Source organism: Schistocerca gregaria, chromosome 11 (genome assembly GCF_023897955.1).
Source record: "Schistocerca gregaria isolate iqSchGreg1 chromosome 11, iqSchGreg1.2, whole genome shotgun sequence".
NCBI lineage: Eukaryota > Metazoa > Arthropoda > Insecta > Orthoptera > Acrididae > Schistocerca > Schistocerca gregaria.
This window is the reverse complement of record NC_064930.1, coordinates 51,692,992-51,714,862: the sequence shown is the minus strand read 5'-3', so window position 1 is coordinate 51,714,862 and position 21,871 is coordinate 51,692,992. Positions and strand designations below refer to the sequence as shown.

Below are 21,871 nucleotides of genomic sequence, written 5' to 3'. Positions count from 1 at the left end.
GATGGTTCATTGAAGAGAATGAGCTTCACAAATTGAGCAAGTCAATAATGCATCAGTCCACCTCTGGTCCTTATGCAAGCAGGTATTCAACTGACATTGATTGATAGGGGTAGTGGATGTTGTCTAGAGCCATGTCATGTCAAATTCTATCCAACAAAATCCCAAGATGTTTGCAAGGCCTGGCCATAATGCTACAAATTGGGGAGAGATTCGGCAACCTTACTGGGAAAGGTAGGGTTTGGCAAGTACAAAGACGAGCAGTAGAAAGTCTTGCCATTTTTAGGCAGGCATTATCTTGCTGATGTATTTTCAGGATGGACTGCCAGTTAGGGAAACAAAACAGAGCATATAATATCATCGATGAACTAGTGTGCTGTAGGATTGCTCCATATGACAACCAAAGGTGTCCTGCTGTGAAAAAAAAATGGCACCACAGAATCCCGTTTTGAACTGAGCCCCAATGACCAGCCAAGATGTATGGAGAGACCCTGATTAGTGGTGGAATACCAGCAACACTGTCATCCACCACATGGCCTGACAATCAGAAATGGTGATCTGAGATGCTACTTCTGTGTAATTCCATATACGAGGGTCACTCCAAAAGAAATGCACACTATTGTTTTTAAATCCATCTTTTATTCTACATGTTTGAAAGTTTTACAGTAAGCAGATACATCCTTTAGGAACAATATTTTCATTTCTCCACATAATCTCCATCCCTCTCAACTGCCTTACACCATCTTGGTACCAGCGCTTGTATACCCGCACAGTAAAAATCTGGACTGACCTTTTGGAGCCAGTGATTGGCAGCGAGCACGAGGGAGTCGTCATCTTCTAACCTTTTTCCACGAATAGAGTATATCAGTTCCCCAAAGAGACTATAGTCACACGGAGCCAGGTCAGGACTACAAGGCGGGTGTTTCAGTGTTGTCCATCCGTGTTTTGTGATCATTTTCATGGTTTTTTGACGGACATGTGGCCGTGCGTTGTTGTGCAACAGCAAAACATCCTGCTTTTGCCGATGTGGTCAAACACGACTCGGTAGAGCTTGAAGTTTCTTCAGTGTCGTCACATATGCATCAGAATTTATGGTGGTTCCCCTTGGCTTGATGCCCACAAGCAAGAGTCCTTTGGAATCGAAAAACACTGTAGCCGTAACTTTTCCAGCAGGTGGTGTGGTTTTTGAATTTTTTTTTTCTTGGGTGAATTTGCACGATGCCACTCCATTGATTGCCTCTTCGTCTCTGGTGAAAAACGATGGAGCCATGTTTCATTCTTCCAAGAAATTCATCTCCACCATTCTCGTACTGTTCCAAAAGTTCGCTGCATACCACTTTTCTTGTTTCTTTGTAAGCCACTGTCAACATTCTGGGAATCCACCTGGCACAAACCTTTTTTAACGCCAACACTTTCAGTATTCTGCAAACACTTCCTTCCCCTATCCCAACGTAGCCTGACAATTCGTTCACTGTGATGCGTCTGACAGAAGTCACCAATTCGTTAACACATTGTCTGGAGCGTGTGCACTGTGAGGCCTGCAGCTGCGAGGACAATCCTCGATATTGCCGTGCCCGCTTTCATCACATAACCTGCTTGCCCACCGACTAACTGTAATGCGATCGACAGCAGCATCTCCGTACACCTTTTTCAGCCTCTTGTGGATGTTTCCCACTGTCTCGTTTTCACAGCACAGAAATTCTATGACAGCACGTTGCTTCTGCCGAACGTCAAGTGTAGCAGCCATCTTGATGACGTGCTGTGCCATCTTGATGACGTGCTGTGACGGCGCCACTCACGGGAACAGGTTGAACTAAGTTTGAAAGCAAGTGGGAAGGATGTATCTACACACTGTACAACTTTCACGCATGCAGAATGAAAACTGTATTTTTATAAAAATAGTGTGCATTTCTTTTGGAGCGACCCTCATATTTACAGGAAAAACTAAAAGTTTATTAAAAAGAGAATAGTTACTTATGAGCCATTATGGAACTCTAGGATTATCTCTAAAAAATTACAGAAAAGCATTCTCTAGGAACAGAGAGTCGTCTATAACATAAGATACATACATCAAATAAAAGACATCTGCTTTATTTTTGCTACTACATCATAAAACGGGAAAAAGAAAAAAATCTCTAGTTCCCACACATCTATAAACCTACTAAGGACTTGTCTCTTTCCACTGGTGGAATAACAATGTCAAGCAGCTGGTCATAGTGTTTTGGATCATTTGCAAGAAACATTGCACAGGGTATAGTACAGCATACATTGTACCAATATTATGAATATTCTTTCCTATTCCATTCATGTATTGAGTGAGGGGACACTGTCTGTCCCTGTATGCACCAAAATCTCTTCCATTTTTTCCTTATGATCCGTGTGAGATATACATTGATGACAGATTCTCCAAATTTATGCAACAGTGTTATGCAAGAACTATGGATTATCTCGTCCAATGATTTTCATTTCCCCAAACATTTGCTACACATCTATATGAGCTACACCAAACTGCACATCCTAGCTCCATATCACTGAATTCGTTCGATGTTTACTGTCATGTTTAATTGGTAAGAACTTCAAACATTGGAACAAAACTCTAGAATTTGTGTATTGTGTCTGATTATTGCAGGAGAATGCTTCCAACAAATCAAAAGCCTTGCCTAACATTGGTTTTGTGTGATCATCCCATTTCATAATATTTCTTACTAGTACTTCTAAATATATATACAATTTAACGTGAACTCGAATTTGACCAGTAATCTTGGCTGTCTCTCTTTGTTATAATCATTACCTTATATTTACCCAAATTTAAAGTATGCTGCAGTTCATTACACCACTGAGTTTTGACCGAATCTTTCTGCGTTTCCTAACCATCAACCAAAGACGAACTTTCCTGTACACTGCAGCACCACCATCAAATAATCATAATGCTTCTGACGCTGTCTGAAAAAATCATGTATGTATACTGAAAATACACTGAAGAGCCAAAGAAACTGGTACACCTAATATCTTGTAGGGCCCCCGCGAGCACGTAGAAGTGCTACAACATGATGTGGCATGGACTCTACTAATGTCTGAAGTAGTGCTGGAGGGAACTGACACCATGAATCCTGCAGGGCTGTTCATAAATCCGTAAGAGTACGAGGGGGTAGAGCTCTCTTCTGAATATCCCAGATACACTCAATAATATTCATGTCTGTGGATTTTGGTGGCCATCAGAAGTGTTTAAATTCGTAAGTGTGTTCCTGGATTAAATACAGAAGTGTGTTCCTGGAACTACACTGTAGCAGTTCTGGGTGGGTAGGGTGCCACATTGCCTGCTAAAATTGCCAAGTCTGTCTGAATGCTCAATGGACATGAATGGATGCAGATGATCAGACAAGATACTTACATACATGTCATATCTAGAAGTATCAGGGGTCCAATATCACTCCAATTGCACATGCCCCACATCATTACAAAGCCTTCACCAGCTTTAACAATCCCCTGCTCACATCCAGAGTCCATGGATTCATAAGGTTGTCTCCATACCCATACCCGTCCATCCGCTCAATACAATTTGAAACAGGACTCATCTGACCAGGCAATATGTTTCCAGTCATCAACAGTCCAATGTCGGTGTCCACAGGCCAAGGTGAGGCATAAAGCTTTTTGTCATGCAGTCATCAGGGGGTACACAAGTGGGCCTTTGGCTCTGAAAGCTCATATCGATGATGTTTCGTTGAATTGTTTGGACGCTGACATTTGTTGATGGGCTAGCATTGAGATCTGCAGAAATTTGTGGCAAGGTTGCACTTCTGTCTTGTTGAACGATTCTCTTCAGTCATCGTTGGTCCCATCCTTGGTGGATCCATTTCCAGCCACACCAATGTCAGAGATTTGACGTTTTACCAGTTTCACGATATTCACGATACATTCATGAAATGGTTCTACTTTAAAATCCCCTCTTCATCGCTTCCTCGGAGATGCTGTGTCCCATAGCTTGTGCGCCAGCTATAACACCGTGTTCAGAATCACTTAAATCTTGATAACCTGCCATTGTAGCAGCAGTAACCGATCTAACAACTGCTCCAGACATTTGCTACCTCATACAGGCATTGCCAACCGCAGCGCCATATTCTGGCTGTTTAAACATCTCTACATTTGAATATGCATGCCTATACCAGTACCTTTGTCACTTCAGTGTGTTACAAGTACTATTATGCGACCTTGGAGTGCACACAATGTTACTTTAGTTTCTGTGGGGCGTTTGCCATCCAGCATAACGAACTGGGTTCCATGGATCATATAGTGCAGGAGCAGCCAATATTTCGGATCAGGGGTCTTGCCTGGGACCGAGTGCCGAAGTGCTCAGCCTGGCTTCACATTACCCCCATCACAACGCTGCACTGTATGAGTGTGATGAGGGGGAAGAGCAGAAAAGAGTGAATGCACGCCATTTAAATGGCAGTACAACCATACCGCATATGACTTGGTTTTATACTTCACATTTCTCAACAATACAGATCACAAGCTAAATAAGGTTTCCGTATTAATTATTTATTTTTTGCATGCTGAAGAGACAATATAATTTTTATCTGGTACAAATTGTCAGCATACAAACAGGTGCAGACAATTTCGCACACAAGTTGTCATGTAATTGTGACCTGTATAGTTTCATAAGTGAAAAAAGGTCTTTCATACAAATATGCACTTTTGCAACCTCATTATGGAGATTTGGAAAATCTACCCAAGGAAAGCTACACAGACATCGTGAACAGTTTTAATGCAAAAATATTTGTAATTAAAAGTGGAATTACCTTGCAGGTTAATCAGTTACCTCTGCACATGCACATGGGCGCTTTCTACTGGAACAGCAAACGGTGTCGGAGGCGTAAGATTGACAATGTGCTCAAAACCTACATAAAACTGTCATCGTAATTCTTGCAAGGGCACAATGAGTTCTTCAAACCTTGTGCTTTCTTTAACACCAGTGAGCACAGAGAACTGGATTGTCTTTGTCAGATTTTTTCTTTTTAAATGCATCACCATCAAATCAGAAAGAAGTTACCTTGCAGTATTTCATTGTATGCAGTGAGCAGTCAAATCCATTTAAAATGTGAAGTCTGCAATCCATTATGGATGACTTAACCGACATATTTTGCACTAATATATATGAAGTCTCTGTACCATTTGTTCATTTCCACTGAAAACTGTTGCAACTGAAAATGGAACAACGGGTGTGACTTCAGAAATTTTACTATTCACATCATAAATTTCCTCAAGTGCTCCATGCCTGCAAATTTAGCACACAATAATGAATCCAGTCTGTCAATCGTAATGTTTTGATCTTTCACTGTCATGTGAAAGTCTAAATTCTCGTTTTGTAGCAAATAAGTACTACCTGTTACTTATGCAAATTGAGAATTCTCATCCCTACTCATTTTAAAGGATTTTGAAGACAGGTTGCTAAACTGTCTCTCTTTGCAGAAATGAGAACTGGACCTGTCAATGTCCTCCATACCACAAAAAAATAGTGGAAAGTAAACAGCACTGACCCCACGATTCTGTCAAACTCTGAGAATTGTGCCGACTGTAAAATGCCACACGGCAATGCTAAATAAAATATTGCACAGTTGTCGGTACTTCTGCGAAGGACCGGGCAAAGTCGAGTGACAGCCCGACACTCAGCCCACTTACGGTCCGCACACACTGCACACGTGAATTTCAGCACACCATGGCCAGCCCTGATATAGCGTGTCTGTGAAGGCACTCAGTATGATGTTAAGATTGTAGTGTACAAAGTAAATATATCACCCGTCGGTCTTTACAACAGCAGATTACAATTTCTGGAAAACACCACTTAAGATATGGTGGAGGCTGGCTTAACCATAGATGTGCTTGTTCCCCAGACCACACAGGATGGCCTCTGTGGGATGGGAAACAAAGGTGGGAGCTGGCAGTTTCACACTGACAAGGGAACCTCCCCATCGCACCTCCCTCAGATTTAGTTATAAGTTGGCACAGTGGATTGGCCTTGAAAAACTGAACACAGATCAATCGAGAAAACAGGAAGAAGTTGTGTGGAACTATGAAAAAAAGAAAGCAAAATATACAAACTGAGTAGTCCATGTGTAAGATAGGCAACATCAAGGATAATGTGAGCTCAGGAGTGCGGTGGTTATTTGGTTAGCTGAGCAGCTGCGAAACGTTAGGTCCTCGGTTCAAGTCTTCCCTCGTATGAAAAATTTACTTTCTTAATTTTCGCAAAGTTATGATCTGTCCGTTTGTTCAATGACATCTCTGTTCACTGTAATAAGTTTAGTGTCCGTGTTTTGTGACCGCACCGCAAAACCGCGCGATTAGTAGACGGAAGGATGTGCCTCTCCAATGGGAAACGAAAACATTTGATCGCAAGGTCACAGGTCAACCGATTCCTGCACAGGAAAACACATCCGATATATTCTACATGACACTGGTGGCGGCACATGTGCGTCACATGACAGGAATATATTGTCGACCCACCTAACTTGTACATTTGGCGAATGGGTAAAAAGATTCTTCTACCTTGCCCGATTTAGGTTTTCATCTACATCTACATGACTACTCTGCAATTCACATTTAAGTGCTTGGCAGAGGGTTCATCGAACCACAATCATACTATCTCTCTACTATTCCACTCCCGAACAGCGAGCAGGAAAAACGAACACCTAAACCTTTCTGTTCGAGCTCTGATTTCTCTTATTTTATTTTGATGATCATTCCTACCTATGTAGGTTGGGCTCAACAAAATATTTTCGCATTCGGAAGAGAAAGTTGGTGACTGAAATTTCGTAAAAAGGTCTCGCCGCGACGAAAAACGTCTATGCTGTAATGACTTCCATCCCAACTCGTGTATCATATCTGCCACACTCTCTCCCCTATAACGCGATAATACAAAACGAGCTGCCCTTTTTAGCACCCTTTCGATGTCCTCCGTCAATCCCACCTGGTAAGGATCCCACACCGCGCAGCAATATTCTAACAGAGGACGAACGAGTGTAGTGTAAGCTGTCTCTTTAGTGGACTTGTTGCATCTTCTAAGTGTCCTGCCAATGAAACGCAACCTTTGGTTCGCCTTCCCGACAATATTATCTATGTGGTCCTTCCAACTGAAGTTGTTCGTAATTTTAACGCCCAGGTACTTAGTTGAATTGACAGCCTTGAGAATTGTACTATTTATCGAGTAATCGAATTCCAACGGATTTCTTTTGGAACTCATGTGGATCATCTCACACTTTTCGTTATTTAGCGTCAACTGCCACCTGACACACCATACAGCAATCTTTTCTAAATCGCTTTGCAACTGATACTGGTCTTCGGATGACCTTACTAGACGGTAAATTACAGCATCATCTGCGAACAGTCTAAGAGAACTGCTCAGATTGTCACCCAGGTCATTTATATAGATCAGGAACAGTAGAGGTCCCAGGACGCTTCCCTGGGGAACACCTTATATCACTTCAGTTTTACTCGATGATTTGCCGTCTATTACTACGAACTGCGACCTTCCTGACAGGAAATCACAAATCCAGTCGCACAACTGAGACGATACCCCATAGCTCCGCAGCTTGATTAGAAGTCGCTTGTGAGGAACGGTGTCAAAAGCTTTCCGGAAATCTAGAAATACGGAATCAACTTGAGATCCCCTGTCGATAGCGGCCATTACTTCGTGCGAATAAAGAGCTAGCTGCGTTGCACAAGAGCGATGTTTTCTGAAGCCATGCCTTGTGGATGTGATAATCATTCCCAAAAAAGTGATGAAAACATAAGAGTTTGTGCGCTGTAGTCGACTGACGTCACTTGTTTCAATGTTTGTTTAGGTGTAGCTCCCCCATACTACGGCACAGTTACCTCGCATCGGATGGAAGGACGGACAGATAATAATTGTCTGAAAATAAAAAATTAAACTTTTCACTCGAGGGAAGACTTGAACCAAAGACCTCTCATTTCGCAGCTGCTTACCCTAACCACAGGATCATGGCACTTCTGAGAGCTCACATTACCCTTCATGTTGCCTATATTGCGCATGGACTACTCAGTTTGTATATTTTGCTTATTTTTTCATAGTTCCACACAACTTCTTCCCGTTTTCTCGACTGATCTGTGTTTACTTTTTCAAGGCATATCCACTGTGGCAACTTATAACTAAATCTGAGGGGGGTGCAATGGGGAGGTTCCCTTGTGAGGTGGCTCAGCCAACAAAAACACAGCCCATAAAAAAATGAAGATTCGAGTTCAGATCCCACCCTCACGCAAAGGTTGAAGAATTCCTTTGTGCCATGTGTTAAGGAATGCCTTAATTGAGTAACATACTTGCTGAACAATGTTATTGCATTTATTCTTCCAAAAATCTGGCATCAAAAATAGTGTATTCTGTTTACAAATGAAAGTTGCCCTCAGACTCGTGTGGGGCAGGAAGCCCGACCAGACGGCGGCAGCAGAGTCGTCACTGGTCCAGGTGTGCGTACAGCCGCCTCAGCTTCTCGCGCCTGTTCCTCTTCTCCTTGTGGTTCTTCCAGGGCTTTGCGGAAGCACCACTGCTGCCCTCACTGGAAGCACACAAACAACACTGCACAACAACACACAAACCTCATTAACTGACACGATTTATCTTCAGCAATGTTCTGTTTGGGCATCCGCATTAACCCGTATAAAACTTGACTTATTGCTAACAAGTACAGATGGAATAATCCTATGACAAACAAATGAACAATTTGAGTAAATACTTGAGCAGTAGTTGGGAAGGGAGTGAGACAGGGTTGTAGCCTCTCCCCAATGTTATTCAATCTGTATATTAAGCAAGCAGTGAACGAAACAAAAGAAAAGTTCAGAGAAGGTATTAAAATCCGTGGAGAAGAAATAAAAACTTTGAGGTTCGCTGATGACATTGTAATTCTGTCAGAGACAGCAAAAGACTTGGATATACAGTTGAACAGAATGGACAGTGTCTTGAAAAGAGGATATAAGATGAACATCAACAAAAGCAAAATGAAGATAATGGAATGTAGTCGAATTAAGTCGGGTGATGACGAGGGAATTAGATTAGGAAATGAGACACTGAAAGTAATAAAGGAGTTTTGCTAATTCGGGAGCAAAATAACTGATGATGGTTGAAGTAGAGAGGATATAAAATGTAGACTGCCAATGGCAAGGAAAGCGTTTCTGAAGAAGAGAAACTTGTTAACATCGAGTATAGATTTAAGTGTCAGGAAGTCGTTTCTGAAAGTATTTGTATGGAGTGTAGCCATGTATGGAAGTGAAACATGGACGATAAATAGTTTGGACAAGAAGAGAATAGAAGCTTTCGAAATGTGGTGCTACAGAAGAATGCTGAAGATTAGATGGGTAGATCACATAACTAATGAGGAGGTATTGAATAGGATTGGGGAGAAGAGAAGTTTGTGGCACAACTTGACTAGAAGAAGGGATCGGTTGGTAGGACATGTTCTGAAGCACCAAGGGATCACAAATGTAGTATTGGAGGGCAGCAACAACAACAACAACAACAACAACAACTGCTTTTCCACATACATAAGTAATTACCTCACTAATTAATTAATTAATCTGTATGTTTATTCACCATGTTTCTTATATCCAACCCAGAAGGACGCAGGTGGAGTCAAGGTGTAACTTACACAGACAATCACTGAAAGAAACTGTACATTGAACACTGTATTTCTACCAACTTTGGCAAGAACTGCTCTAAGTGTTTACGTGTTAAGCTTTACACATCAACCCTTCTCACTGTGACCCCCTGGAGCTCTAACCGAGCAGCCGAGAAGCTGTAGTGTCCCTTTTTCAATGTTTAAGAATAATGCGTGTGGAGTGTGTATAAAAATATTGAATATGACCAAACAGACCAGACTGAAAGTCAATTGTGAAAAAAATTTAAAATTATTTACAAAAAATATAACATTGATACTACAGTAGGGAAAGAGAATAAAGACGATAAACAATATTGCAGTAGAGAATGGGGTGAAATAAGATATTTATATCTTTGTATAACTATAGAAGATGAAAAAGATAAGTTATTACTCACTCTTCTGCTGTTTCTGATTCTCATGTTACTATTGTTAGATAGATATTGTGTGTAACATTGAATGCTAGCCGATGTTCCTTTTGTTCTTTCGATTAGACAATAAAACAGGTGTGTATCATATTATTGATGGAAATATATGTGTAAAAATGAGTTCATTGTATTATTTCAAGAACATGCCAGCCACTAAATGCAATGTTTTAATTGAAAAGAGAGAATAATTAGTATTTTTCAGGTATTTTTCAGCTACCAAGAAGACAAAAGCAGTTACCGCTGACTAGCAACAATTGGCCACCATTAAGTGGCGCACTTAATATTAACTTTTCTTACAGGTTTCCAGAAGAGCAGAAGTGATAAAATCATTTTAAAACATCAAATAATTTGAATCTGAATAGTTCCATGAGCTAATTTTGGTGGAGTTCAAATACATTCAGAGATACCATTTGTCGTAGACCTGTGAACTTTCACCTTGAGTGCATTCAGATGAAAACCAGTTATGATAATCCTGTAGGGAGCCTGGCGCTCATTTAAATTGAAAACAAACATTTATTTTGACTTCCTGTAAGATACTCTGCTTCTAACGGTCTCGCCTATGTAAAGAAAATAATTAATGCTAACCTCTTATCTTACTTAGTATCAAAAAGCATAAAACCAATATAGAATATTTAAAAGAGAACCATTAGAAAGCCTATCAAATGTGAATAACCGACAGGAAAGTTAGTAACAGAAATCAAGGCACATTTCAGGAGTGGGTTAAAATTAACGGTGGGGGGGGGGGGGGGGGGGGAAGTTAACTGATGACACTGCTATCCACAGTGAACGTGAAGAACAGCATGATATGCTGCACGGAACAAACAATCTAATGAATGCACACTATGCATTGAAATAAACCAAAGAAAGGTGAAATTAATCAGGGGTAGCATAAACCATGTTACCATATGTAAAATACTTTGTCATAAAAATGAAGTTGCCAATAGAGTTAACTTGCAAATTGGGGACAAAGTGCAAGAAATCAGCTACCTTGCAAGCAAAATAATTCATGACGGGCAAAGCTATGAAGAGCAACAAGGAGGCAAGTACTGACAGAGAACACATTTCTTACCATAAGTAGTCTACTAGTGTCAGACACTGACCTTAATCTGAGGGAAAAATTCCTAAGAATGTACATTTGGAGCACAGCATTATATGAAAGTAAATCAGAGACAGCGGGACATACCGGAGGAGAGGACAGTTGAAGTATTTCAGATGTGGTGCTATAGGAGGATGTTGAAAATTACCTGGGTTTACAGGATAAGAAATGAGGCGGTTTTCAGCAGAATCAGAGGGGTGGATGATAGTACATGTTACAAGACACCAGGGGATAGCTCCTGCGGTACTAGAGGCATCTACATCTACATGATTACTCTGCAGTTCACATTTAGGTGCTTGGCAGAGGGTTCATCGAACCACAATCATACTATGTCCCTACGATTCTAATCCTGAACAGCGTGCGGGAAAAACGAACACCTAAACCTTTCTGTTCGAGCACTGATTTCTCTTATTTTATTTTGATGATCATTCCTACCTATGTAGGTTGCACTCAACAAAATATTTTCGCATTCGGAAGAGAAAGTTGGTGACTGAAATATCGTAAATAGATCTTGCCGTGACAAAAAAGTCTTTGCTTTAATGACTTCCATCCCAATTTGCGTATCATATCTGCCATACTCTCTCCCCTATTACGTGATAATACAAAACGAGCTGCCCTTTTTTGCACCCTTTCGATGTCCCTCGTCAATCTCACCTGGTAAGGATCCCACACCGCGCAGCTGTATTCTAACAGAGGACGAACGAGTGTAGTGTAAACTGTCTCTTTAGTGGACTTGTTGCATCTTCTAAGTGTCCTGCCAATGAAACGCAACCTTTGGCTCGCCTTCCCCACAACATTATCCATGTAGTCTTTCCAACTGAAGTGCTTTGTAATTTTTACACCCAGGTACTTAGTTGAATTGACAGCCTTGAGAATTGTACTATTTATCGAGTAATCGAATTCCAACCGATTTCTTTTGGAACTCGTGTGGATCACCTCACACTTTTCATTATTTAGCGTCAACTGCCACCTGCCACACCGCACAGCAATCTTTTCTATATCACTTTGCAACTGATACTGGTCTTCGGATGACCTTACAAGACGGTAAATTATAGCATCTTCTGCGAACAACCTAAAAGAACTGCTCAGATTGTCACCCAGGTCATTTATATAGATCAGGAGCAGCAGAGGTCCCAGGAAGCTTCCCTGGGGAACACCTTATATCACTTCAGTTTTACTCGATGATTTGCCGTCTATTACTACGAACTGCGACCTTCCTGACAGGAAATCACAAATCCAGTCGCACACCTGAGACGATACCCCATAGGCCCGAAGCTTGATTAGAAGTTGCTTGTGAAAAACGGTGTCAAAAGCTTTCCGAAAATCTAGAAATATGGAATCAACTTGAGATCCCCTGTCGATAGCAGCCATTACTTCGTGCGAATAAAGAGCTAGCTGCGTCGCACAAGAACGATGTTTTCTGAAACCGTGTTGATTATGTATTAATAGATCGTTCCCTTCAAGGTGATTCATAATGTTTGAATACAGTATATGCTCCAAAAACCCTATTGCAAACGGACGTCAATGATATAGGTCTGTAGTTCGATGGATTACTCCTACTACCCTTCTTAAACACTGGTGCGACCTGCGCAATTTTCCAATCTGTAGGTACAGATCTATCGGTGAGCGAGCGGTTGCATATTATTGCTAAGTAGGGAGCTATTGTATCAGCGTAATCTGAAAGGAACCTAATCGGTATACAATCTGGACCTGAAGACTTGCCCGTATCAAGTGATTTGAGTTGCTTCACAACCCCTACGGTATCTACTTCTAAGAAACCCATGCTAGCAGCACCTGTAGAGAGTAAAAATTGTAGGGAAAGAGAGAGATTGGAACATGCCCCACAAACACAATTATAATACAAATAATACTAATAACAACAAAAATAATAGTTTAGATTACTTTTTCATATCACCCCCTTCACATCCCATCGCTAACAGTGTCTAAACTCAAAACTTATTTTCTCACATAATAGTCACTGCAGAAAGACAGGTAATGGACAGTACGTATGTAGCATCTCCTTCAAATTATAATATAAAAGAGTACAAAGAATACTTGCTACCAAGTACAGATTTTCACAGATGTTATATTCATTAAAAATACATTGCATTGGAATCCTTGCTCAGTTATAAACAACAACAAAAATGTCAATTTTACACTTTCCTATTAGATGTGCACTATATCTGGAACTTCACTTCTTACAAGTAACCATTTCTGTTTTCTGGCATTACTGTAATTTGAGCTGATACAACTGGGGGAGAGGGGGATGCATTTCTGATAAGAAAACGAATCCCATACAAAATCCTAAATACAATTGGCAAGCAGTATCATTCCAAGCTGCAATAACTACCATAAACATACATTAAACAACGGAAACTCCAGGTAGGAATGCCAACAATACAGGACAAGACAGATTGCTGTCTTTATGGTATTGAAATTAAATAAACAATGTCAATGTGCAGATCACAGTGAAACACTGAATTGAAACAACATATAATGTTAATTTGGCAGAACATGCAAAGAAGACTTAAATGGTTAATATACCACTTCATATTCAAAACTAAACACCACCGTTCAGGAGGTGGAATGTACATAATTATCAATTGCAGATCATATATCTGTTCTCAAATTAGTAGCCCAAGAGAATTGCCAACACAAATGGTAAGTCATCCAATGTCTCACTGTAATTTTTAAAATTTTAGAAAGCTTTCTGTAATTGGAGCAAAGCAGCACTCGGTATAAAATGCTAAAAATCAAAGAAATCACTCTCTTTCGCATTCTTAGATTTTTATTCGTTAGCAAGCAGTTTTGGCTCTTTCCTCAGACCATCTTCAGGCTTTTCCCCACTGCAATACAGTAATAATACATATTCAGCATAGAGATATGAAAATATGGCTAAACAACATCTAAAATATAAGCTACAATAATTAAAAAGTGCGGTGTTATACCCATTATGGCTGCTGTTGGCAGCAGATGGAGTGAGATCAGTAAAAGTAAGTATGTCACTGTGGACTAAGGCAGCTTATACTGTAAGCTCCGCACATCACCTGCAGCATTACATTACTGACACCTAATCACATGTGTGATATACTACATTGACTGGATTAGTTGAATTTATAAGAAAAATTGATACAGAAACAAATACAAAAATTTAAACATAAAATTTTTACGTGTATGATCCTGTTATAATTAATGTAAGTAAAAGAGAATAACAGACATGCTGTAATCTCTGTTGTGTGCAGGCTGCCCCACGTGGGCATTTGTATTTGCTGCAGCGAGTACATACAAATGCCCACATGGGGCAGCCTGCACACAACAGAGATTACAGCATGTCTGTTATTCTGTTTCTTTTACTTACATTAATTATAACAGGATTCAGTAAGTAAAAATTTTATTTATGTAATTTTGCATTTATTACTGCATCTATTTTTCTCATAAATTTGACTAAACCAATCAATGTAGCATATCTCATGTACGATTGGGCAAAATGATGTATTGGTGTAGGTGATTGTCAGAGCTTACGATATATCTCGTCTGAAGCTACCTCATTTGGCAGTGATATCCTTACTTTTATGGATCTCGCTCCATCTGCTGCCACCAGCATCCACAAAGGGTATAACATTGTAGATTTTATTTATTGTATCTTATATTCTTGACGGAAGGAGGAAGGAAAGGACTTATCTTAGAAGAAAGATTAAGGAAAGGCAAACCTACGTTTCTAGCATTTGTAGGCTTAGAGAAAGCTTTTGACAATGTTGTTTGAAATACTCTCTTTCAAATTCTAAAGGTGGCAGGGGAAAAATACAGGGAGCAAAGGGCTATTTACAATTTGTACAGAAACCAGATGGCAGTTATAAGAGTAGAGGGGTATGAAAGGGAAGCAGTGGTTGGGAAGGGAGTGAGACAGGGTTGTAATCTCTCCCCCAATGTTATTCAATCTGTATATTGAGCAAGCAATAAAGGAAACAAAATAAAAGTTCGGAGTAGGAATTAAAATCCATGGAGAAGAAATAAAAACTTTGAGGTTCGCCGATGACAGTGTAATTCTGTCAGAGACTTCAAAAGACTTGGAAGAGCAGTTGAACGGAATGGACAGTGTCTTGAAAGGAGGATATAAGATGAACATCAACAAAAGCAAAACGAATATAATGGAATGTAGTAGAGTTGACTCAGGCGAAGCTGAGGAAATTAGATTAGGGAATGAGACACTTAAAGTAGTAAAGGAGTTTTGCTATTTGGGGAGCAAAACAACTGATGATGGTCAAAGCAGAGAGGATATAAAATGTAGACTGGCAATGGCGAGGAAAGCGTATCTGAAGAAGAGAAATTTGTTAGTATTGAGTATAGAGTTAATGTCAGGAAGTCGTTACTGAAAGTGCACTCCTGGAAATGGAAAAAAGAACACACTGACACTGGTGTGTCAGACACACCATACTTGCTCCGGACACTGCGAGAGGGCTGTACAAGCAATGATCACACGCACGGCACAGCGGACACACCAGGAACCGCGGTGTTGGCCGTCGAATGGCGCTAGCTGCGCAGCATTTGTGCACCACCGCCGTCAGTGTCAGCCAGTTTGCCGTGGCATACGGAGCTCCATCGCAGTCTTTAACACTGGTAGCATGCCGCGACAGCGTGGACGTGAACGGTATGTACAGTTGACGGACTTTGAGCGAGGGCGTATAGTGGGCATGCGGGAGGCCGGGTGGACGTACCGCCGAATTGTTCAACACGTGGGGCGTGAGGTCTCCACAGTACATCGAGGTTGTCGCCAGTGGTCGGCGGAAGGTGCACGTGCCCGTCGACCTGGGACCGGACCGCAGCAACGCACGGATGCACGCCAAGACCGTAGGATCCTACGCAGTGCCATAGGGGACCGCACCGCCACTTCCCAGCAAATTAGGGACACTGTTGCTCCTGGGGTATCGGCGAGGACCATTCGCAACGGTCTCCATGAAGCTGGGCTACGGTCCCGCACACCGTTAGGCCGTCTTCCGCTCACGCCCCAACATCGTGCAGCCCGCCTCCAGTGGTGTCGCAACAGGCGTGAATGGAGGGACGAATGGAGATGTGTTGTCTTCAGCGATGAGAGTCGCTTCTGCCTTGGTGCCAATGATGGTCGTATGCGTGTTTGGCGCCGTGCAGGTGAGCGCCACAATCAGGACTGCATACGACCGAGCCACACAGGGCCAACACCCGGCATCATGGTGTGGGGAGCGATCTCCTACACTAACCGTACACCTCTGGTGATCGTCGAGGGGACACTGAGTAGTGCACGGTACACCCAAACCGTCATCGAACCCATCGTTCTACCATTCCCAGACCGGCAAGGGAACTTGCTGTTCCAACAGGACAATGCACGTCCGCATGTATCCCGTGCCAGCCAACATGCTCTAGAAGGTGTAAGTCAACTACCCTGGCCAGCAAGATCTCCGGATCTGTCCCCCATTGAGCATGTTTGGGACTGGATGAAGCCTCGTCTCACGCGGTCTGCATGTCCGGCACGAACGCTGGTCCAACTGAGGCGCCAGGTGGAAATGGCATGGCAAGCCGTTCCACAGGACTACGTCCAGCATCTCTACGATCGTCTCCATGGGAGAATAGCAGCCTGCATTGCTGCGGAAGGTGGATATACACTGTACTAGTGCCGACATTGTGCATGCTCTGTTGCCTGTGTCTATGGGCCTGTGGTTCTGTCAGTGTGATCACGTGATGTATCTGACCCCAGGAATGTGTCAATAAAGTTCCCCCTTCCTGGGACAATGAATTCACGGTGTTCTTATTTCAATTTCCAGGAGTGTATTTGCATGGAGTGTAGCCACGTATGGAAGTGAAACATGGACGATAAATAGTTTTGACAAGAAGAGAATAGAAACTTTCAAAATGTGGTGCTACAGAAGAATGCTGAAGATTAGATGGGAGGGTTATATAACTAATGAGGAGGTATTGAATAGAATTGGGGAGAAGAGGAGTTTGTGACAACTTGACTAGAAGAAGGGATCGGTTGGTAGGACATGTTCTGAGACATCGAGGGATCACCAATTTAGTACTGGAGGGCAGCGTGGAGGGTAAAAATCGTAGAGGAAGACCAAGAGATGAATACACTAAGCAGATTCAGGAGGATGTAGGCTGCAGTAGGTACTGGGAGATGAAGGAGCTTGTACAGGATAGAGTAGCATGGAGAGCTGCATCAAACCAGTCTCAGGACTGGAGACCACAACAACAACATTCTTGACGTTGTTTAGCTGTATTTTCATCCCCCTATACAGAATATGTGTTATTACTGTATTGCAGTGGGCAAAAGCCTTAAGATGGTCTCAGGAAAGGGCCAAAACTGGTTGCCAACGAATAAAAATCTAAAAAGACTGTTCTTATTTGATTTTTAACAGAATCTGGCAGATAGAATTATATGATATTAAATTGACCAGATATTCCCAGTTCATGTCATAAAAATTCAGGGAAAGGTAAGATCAAGTCACTCTGCCAGAATATTAGTAGCAGTAGAAAATCAACTAAATGAGTTATTAACCCTCAAGTAGGCTTGCAGATTTTCATAACACAAGCAAGTGCATGGTGTACAATTTAAATCATTTAGTTCCAGTATGATGGAATCAAGTGCAAAGTTTAAGCAGATTGTGGGTCATGGTCTGGAGAGGTATCTGCCTAGCAAGGAGATTAAGGACAGAAAAGTGTGGTTTAACAATGAAATTCAGAAAATGCTGAGGAAGTAAACGCTGTTGCACTCTTGGTTGAAAAAAAGAGGATGCACAAGTGATGACAGGCAAAGATTGGTGGAGATTTTTGGGTCTGTGAAAAGATCTATGCATGAAACATACAACAGTTAGCACTGCCATGCCTTAGCAAAAGATCTGGCTGAGAATCCATGAAAATTCTTGTCTGCAAAATCAGTAAGCAAGTCTAAGGCTTCCGCCCAGTCACTCTTTGAGCAGTCTGGTGTGATGGTTGAAGATAGCAAAACGAAAGCCAAAGTCTTAAATTCTGTATGTAATAAAAAGTGTTCACACAGGAGAATCGTACAAATGTAGCGTCATTTCACTATCGAAGAGACTCCTGTACAGACAACATAATAATAAACATTCCTGCTGCAGAGAAACAACTGAATGATTTGAAAACAAATATGTCACAAGGTCTGGATGGAATCCCAGTTTGGTTTTATAAAGAGTGCTCTGTATCATTGGCCCCTTACTAGCTTGTACTTATTGCCAATTTCTCACCCAGTGCAAAGCCCAAGCAAATGGAAAAAAGTGCAGGTGACTTCTGTAAATAAGAAGTGTAAGAGAACAGACCTGCAAAATTACAGACCAACATTTTTAACGTTGACTTGCTGCACAATTTTTGAACACATTCCGAGTTCGAATGTATCGGTAATACATTTCCTAAAGACTGAAAAGCTTATGTCCACAAATCAGCACAGTTTTAGAAAGTATTGCTCACACGAAACTCGGCTTACCCTTTTCCCGCACGATATACTGTGAACTATGGATGAAGGGCAACAGACATATTCCATGTTTCTAGATTTCCAAAAAGCACTAATCACGGTGCCTCACTATATACCATTAATGCAGATATGAGGATAAGAAATAGCTTTCAGGTACACGAGTGGCTCAAAGACTTTTTAAGTAATAGAACCTAGTATGTTGTCCTCGAAAGCAAGTGTTGGTTAAAGATAAGATTATCGTCAGGTGTGCCCCAGGGAAGTGCGATAGCACCACTGTTGTTCCCTCTATACATTTGGCAGACAGGGTGGGCAGCAATCTGCAGCTGTTTGTTGATGATGCCACAGTGTACGATAAGCTGTTGAAGTTGAGTGACTGACTGTAGGGAGATACAAGATGACTTAGACAATATTTCCAGTTGATGTGATGAATGAACTTAGCACTAAATGTAGGAAAAAAAAGCATTAGTAGTGTTCTGCTTGATACAGTCACATCGTTTAAATATCTGTGTGTAACGCCACAAAGTGATATGAAATAAAACCATCATATGAGGATTGTTGTAGGGAAGGCAAATGTTTGACTTAATTTTATTGGAGGAATTTTAGGAATGTGTCGTTTGTCTGTAAAGGATGATGATGATGATGATGATGATGATGATGATGATGATGATGATATTTGGTGTGTGAGGCACTCAACTGCGTGATTATCAGTGCCCGCACAAATTCCCGATGTTTATACAGTCCAGACTTGCCACTTTCATGAAAGTGGATGAAATGCTGTGGACAAGACAAATTCCCCAAGGAGAGAAAATTCCTAACCCAACCGAGAATCGAACCAGGGACCCCGTGGTCCAGAGGCAGATCACGAGCTGTGGACATCTGTAAAGGAGACCTCATACAGGACACTAGTGTGACCTATTCCTGAATACTGTTCGAGCATTTTGAATCCACATCAGGTCAAATTAAAGGAATACATCGAAGCAATTCAAGAGATGCTTTGCGAACACAAATGAGAATTCCTGGAGGAAGGTGACATTCTTTTTGAAGAACACTACTGAGAAAATTCTGAGAACCAGCAGTGGAAGCTGACTGCAGCACAGTCCTTCTGCCATCACCATGTTTTTTGCATAATGACCACAAAGATACGGGAAATTAGAGCCCGTATGGAGGCATATAGATAGTCGTTTCTCCTCCTCCCTATTTGAAAGTGCAACAGGAGGGGAAATGAGTAGTAGTGGCACAGGTTACCCTGTGCCACACATCGTATGGTGTCTTGGAGAGTATGTATGTAGCTGTAGACGTACTTTGTACACATGTAAAGAATAGCTACATTTATGTTACCAAATCACAGTTTAATTTTAATTTAAATAAGCAAAAAAAATAAATAAACTTATATCAACTAAACCAGTATTTAATTAAACAATTCTACCATAAACTTTCATAGGATCGCTCTGTTGCCAGGTACAAGTGTTACCCATAGCAATGACCCACTCAGAGCATTAAACAGCCCAATTCCACCAGATTCAGCCTAATGCCTATTCAATTACTAATTGTCTCATAGACAGTCACTTCATTGTGAGATTGTGCTGCCAATTCAGAATCTGGGTCATTTTTTTGGCCGGATCGTACATTTTTTTCTTATCTTACTCACTGTTTATATTGCTACTGCTCACTTGTACATATAACAACACAACTTATCACTGCATCAGCAGAGCCAATGAATGAAGGGTTAGGTATGGGCTCCTAATTGTAAAACAACAATGGAACGGTACAAGACAATGTTATTTGTTGTCGGTGCACTTTCTACATACGTGCGCCCACTCGAGGTTTAATTTGTTTGGAAGATCTTGGTAGTAGGAAAGAAACTGATGTCATTTATCTTTCTGAAAACCATATAACCACAGCAACATTATTGCCCACTGACCTCGACAGAGGACTGTCCATTTTTCTATCATTATTACAATGTATGCTACTGCAAAACAACAGTGGGCTTTGAGTCAATAACAGGTACAATTGTTATCTCTCTGCTGCAGTTATTCAGTTAAAGATTGTTAACATGAGTGGAGTGTTTTTTGAGAGCATCCATATTATTTGTATTTTTATTTTTGTGGCTGCATCTAAGGTATGAATCACTCTCATTTTCTGGCTGTTGCTGAAATAGTGTTTGGTTCTTTTTAATGCAAAAGTAGTTCATTACATTTTGTGTCTCAGTACATGAAATCTTGCTGTCCTCATTTGAGGACACTGGGCGTTTCTGCGGTAGATGTTACATTTTTCGGTCTTTACAGATTTCTTTGCCATGACTCACCATGTTTTTAAAACTGTTGAAGAGGCAACAGAATACTTATGAAGAAATAGAAGCAGACATAGTAGTCTACCTCCAGATCTATGTGAGCAGACCAATAAGGAAAATACTGAAGATGACTTGTTAGGATATACGTATGAGAGCAATATTGTGGGTACTAGTGAAATTTTACATGAGAGAGACAACAAGACATTCATCATGTTTCTTCTAACAGAGCCTGTGGAGAGGAAATTAAGTGGTGTGATCAGGTTCCGAAATATTCATTTCCTAACTTAGAGAAGAAAGTTTCTTGTCTGTCAAATGAACTGAAAGAAAAGCTGTATGGTCTCACTCCTGTGCAGGTTTTTGAAGAACTCTTTCCAGCAGAAGTTGTAATCATAATTGTAGGGGAAACTGAAAAATACAGCAGGCAGTTTAAAAATAGAATACATTTTTCAGTTTTACCTGATGAAATTGATCTCTACTGTCTGCTGTAAGTTGTCCAGTGAAAGAGATTATTGGTCTGAGGATGGTGTTACCAGTGTTCAAATAGTGAAAGATGTGATGAGCTGTAACAGGTGTCTTGAACTGGAATCATTAAATTTCAATGATAAAGAAAGGCCAATGAAAACAAGAGTGACAAATCTTTTAAAAGTATTAAATTCAATATTACACCATCAGCAGAGGCTCTGGTAAAAACTTATCAAAATTGGGGAGTCTTTCAGGAAAACCTGGCAGTTGATGAAATGATTGAGAGATACTATGTGCATCATCCTGTAAAGCAGTTTATCAGACTGAACCGATACACTTTGGATATAAACTTTGGGCCTTACGTGGTACTGATGCCTACTCTTACAATTGCTTACCGTATTGCAGGAAGGAAAAGAGTAACGACAACGCAAATCTACACCAGGGTTCCAAAGTAGTTAGTGATGAGCTGAACAGTTA

General features: G+C 41.0%; 1 protein-coding gene across 1 annotated transcript in view; it reads right to left on the bottom strand.

The window, feature by feature from the left end:
* Positions 1-8,335: 8,335 nt before the first annotated feature.
* LOC126295123 (large subunit GTPase 1 homolog) overlaps positions 8,336-21,871 on the bottom strand; it is a 178,126-nt gene continuing 164,590 nt past the window's right edge. Inside the window, exon 11 of the mRNA XM_049987393.1 lies at positions 8,336-8,567. Coding sequence (XP_049843350.1) covers positions 8,465-8,567 — 103 coding nt within the window. The 3' untranslated portion in view covers positions 8,336-8,464. The remainder of the gene's footprint in view (positions 8,568-21,871) is intronic.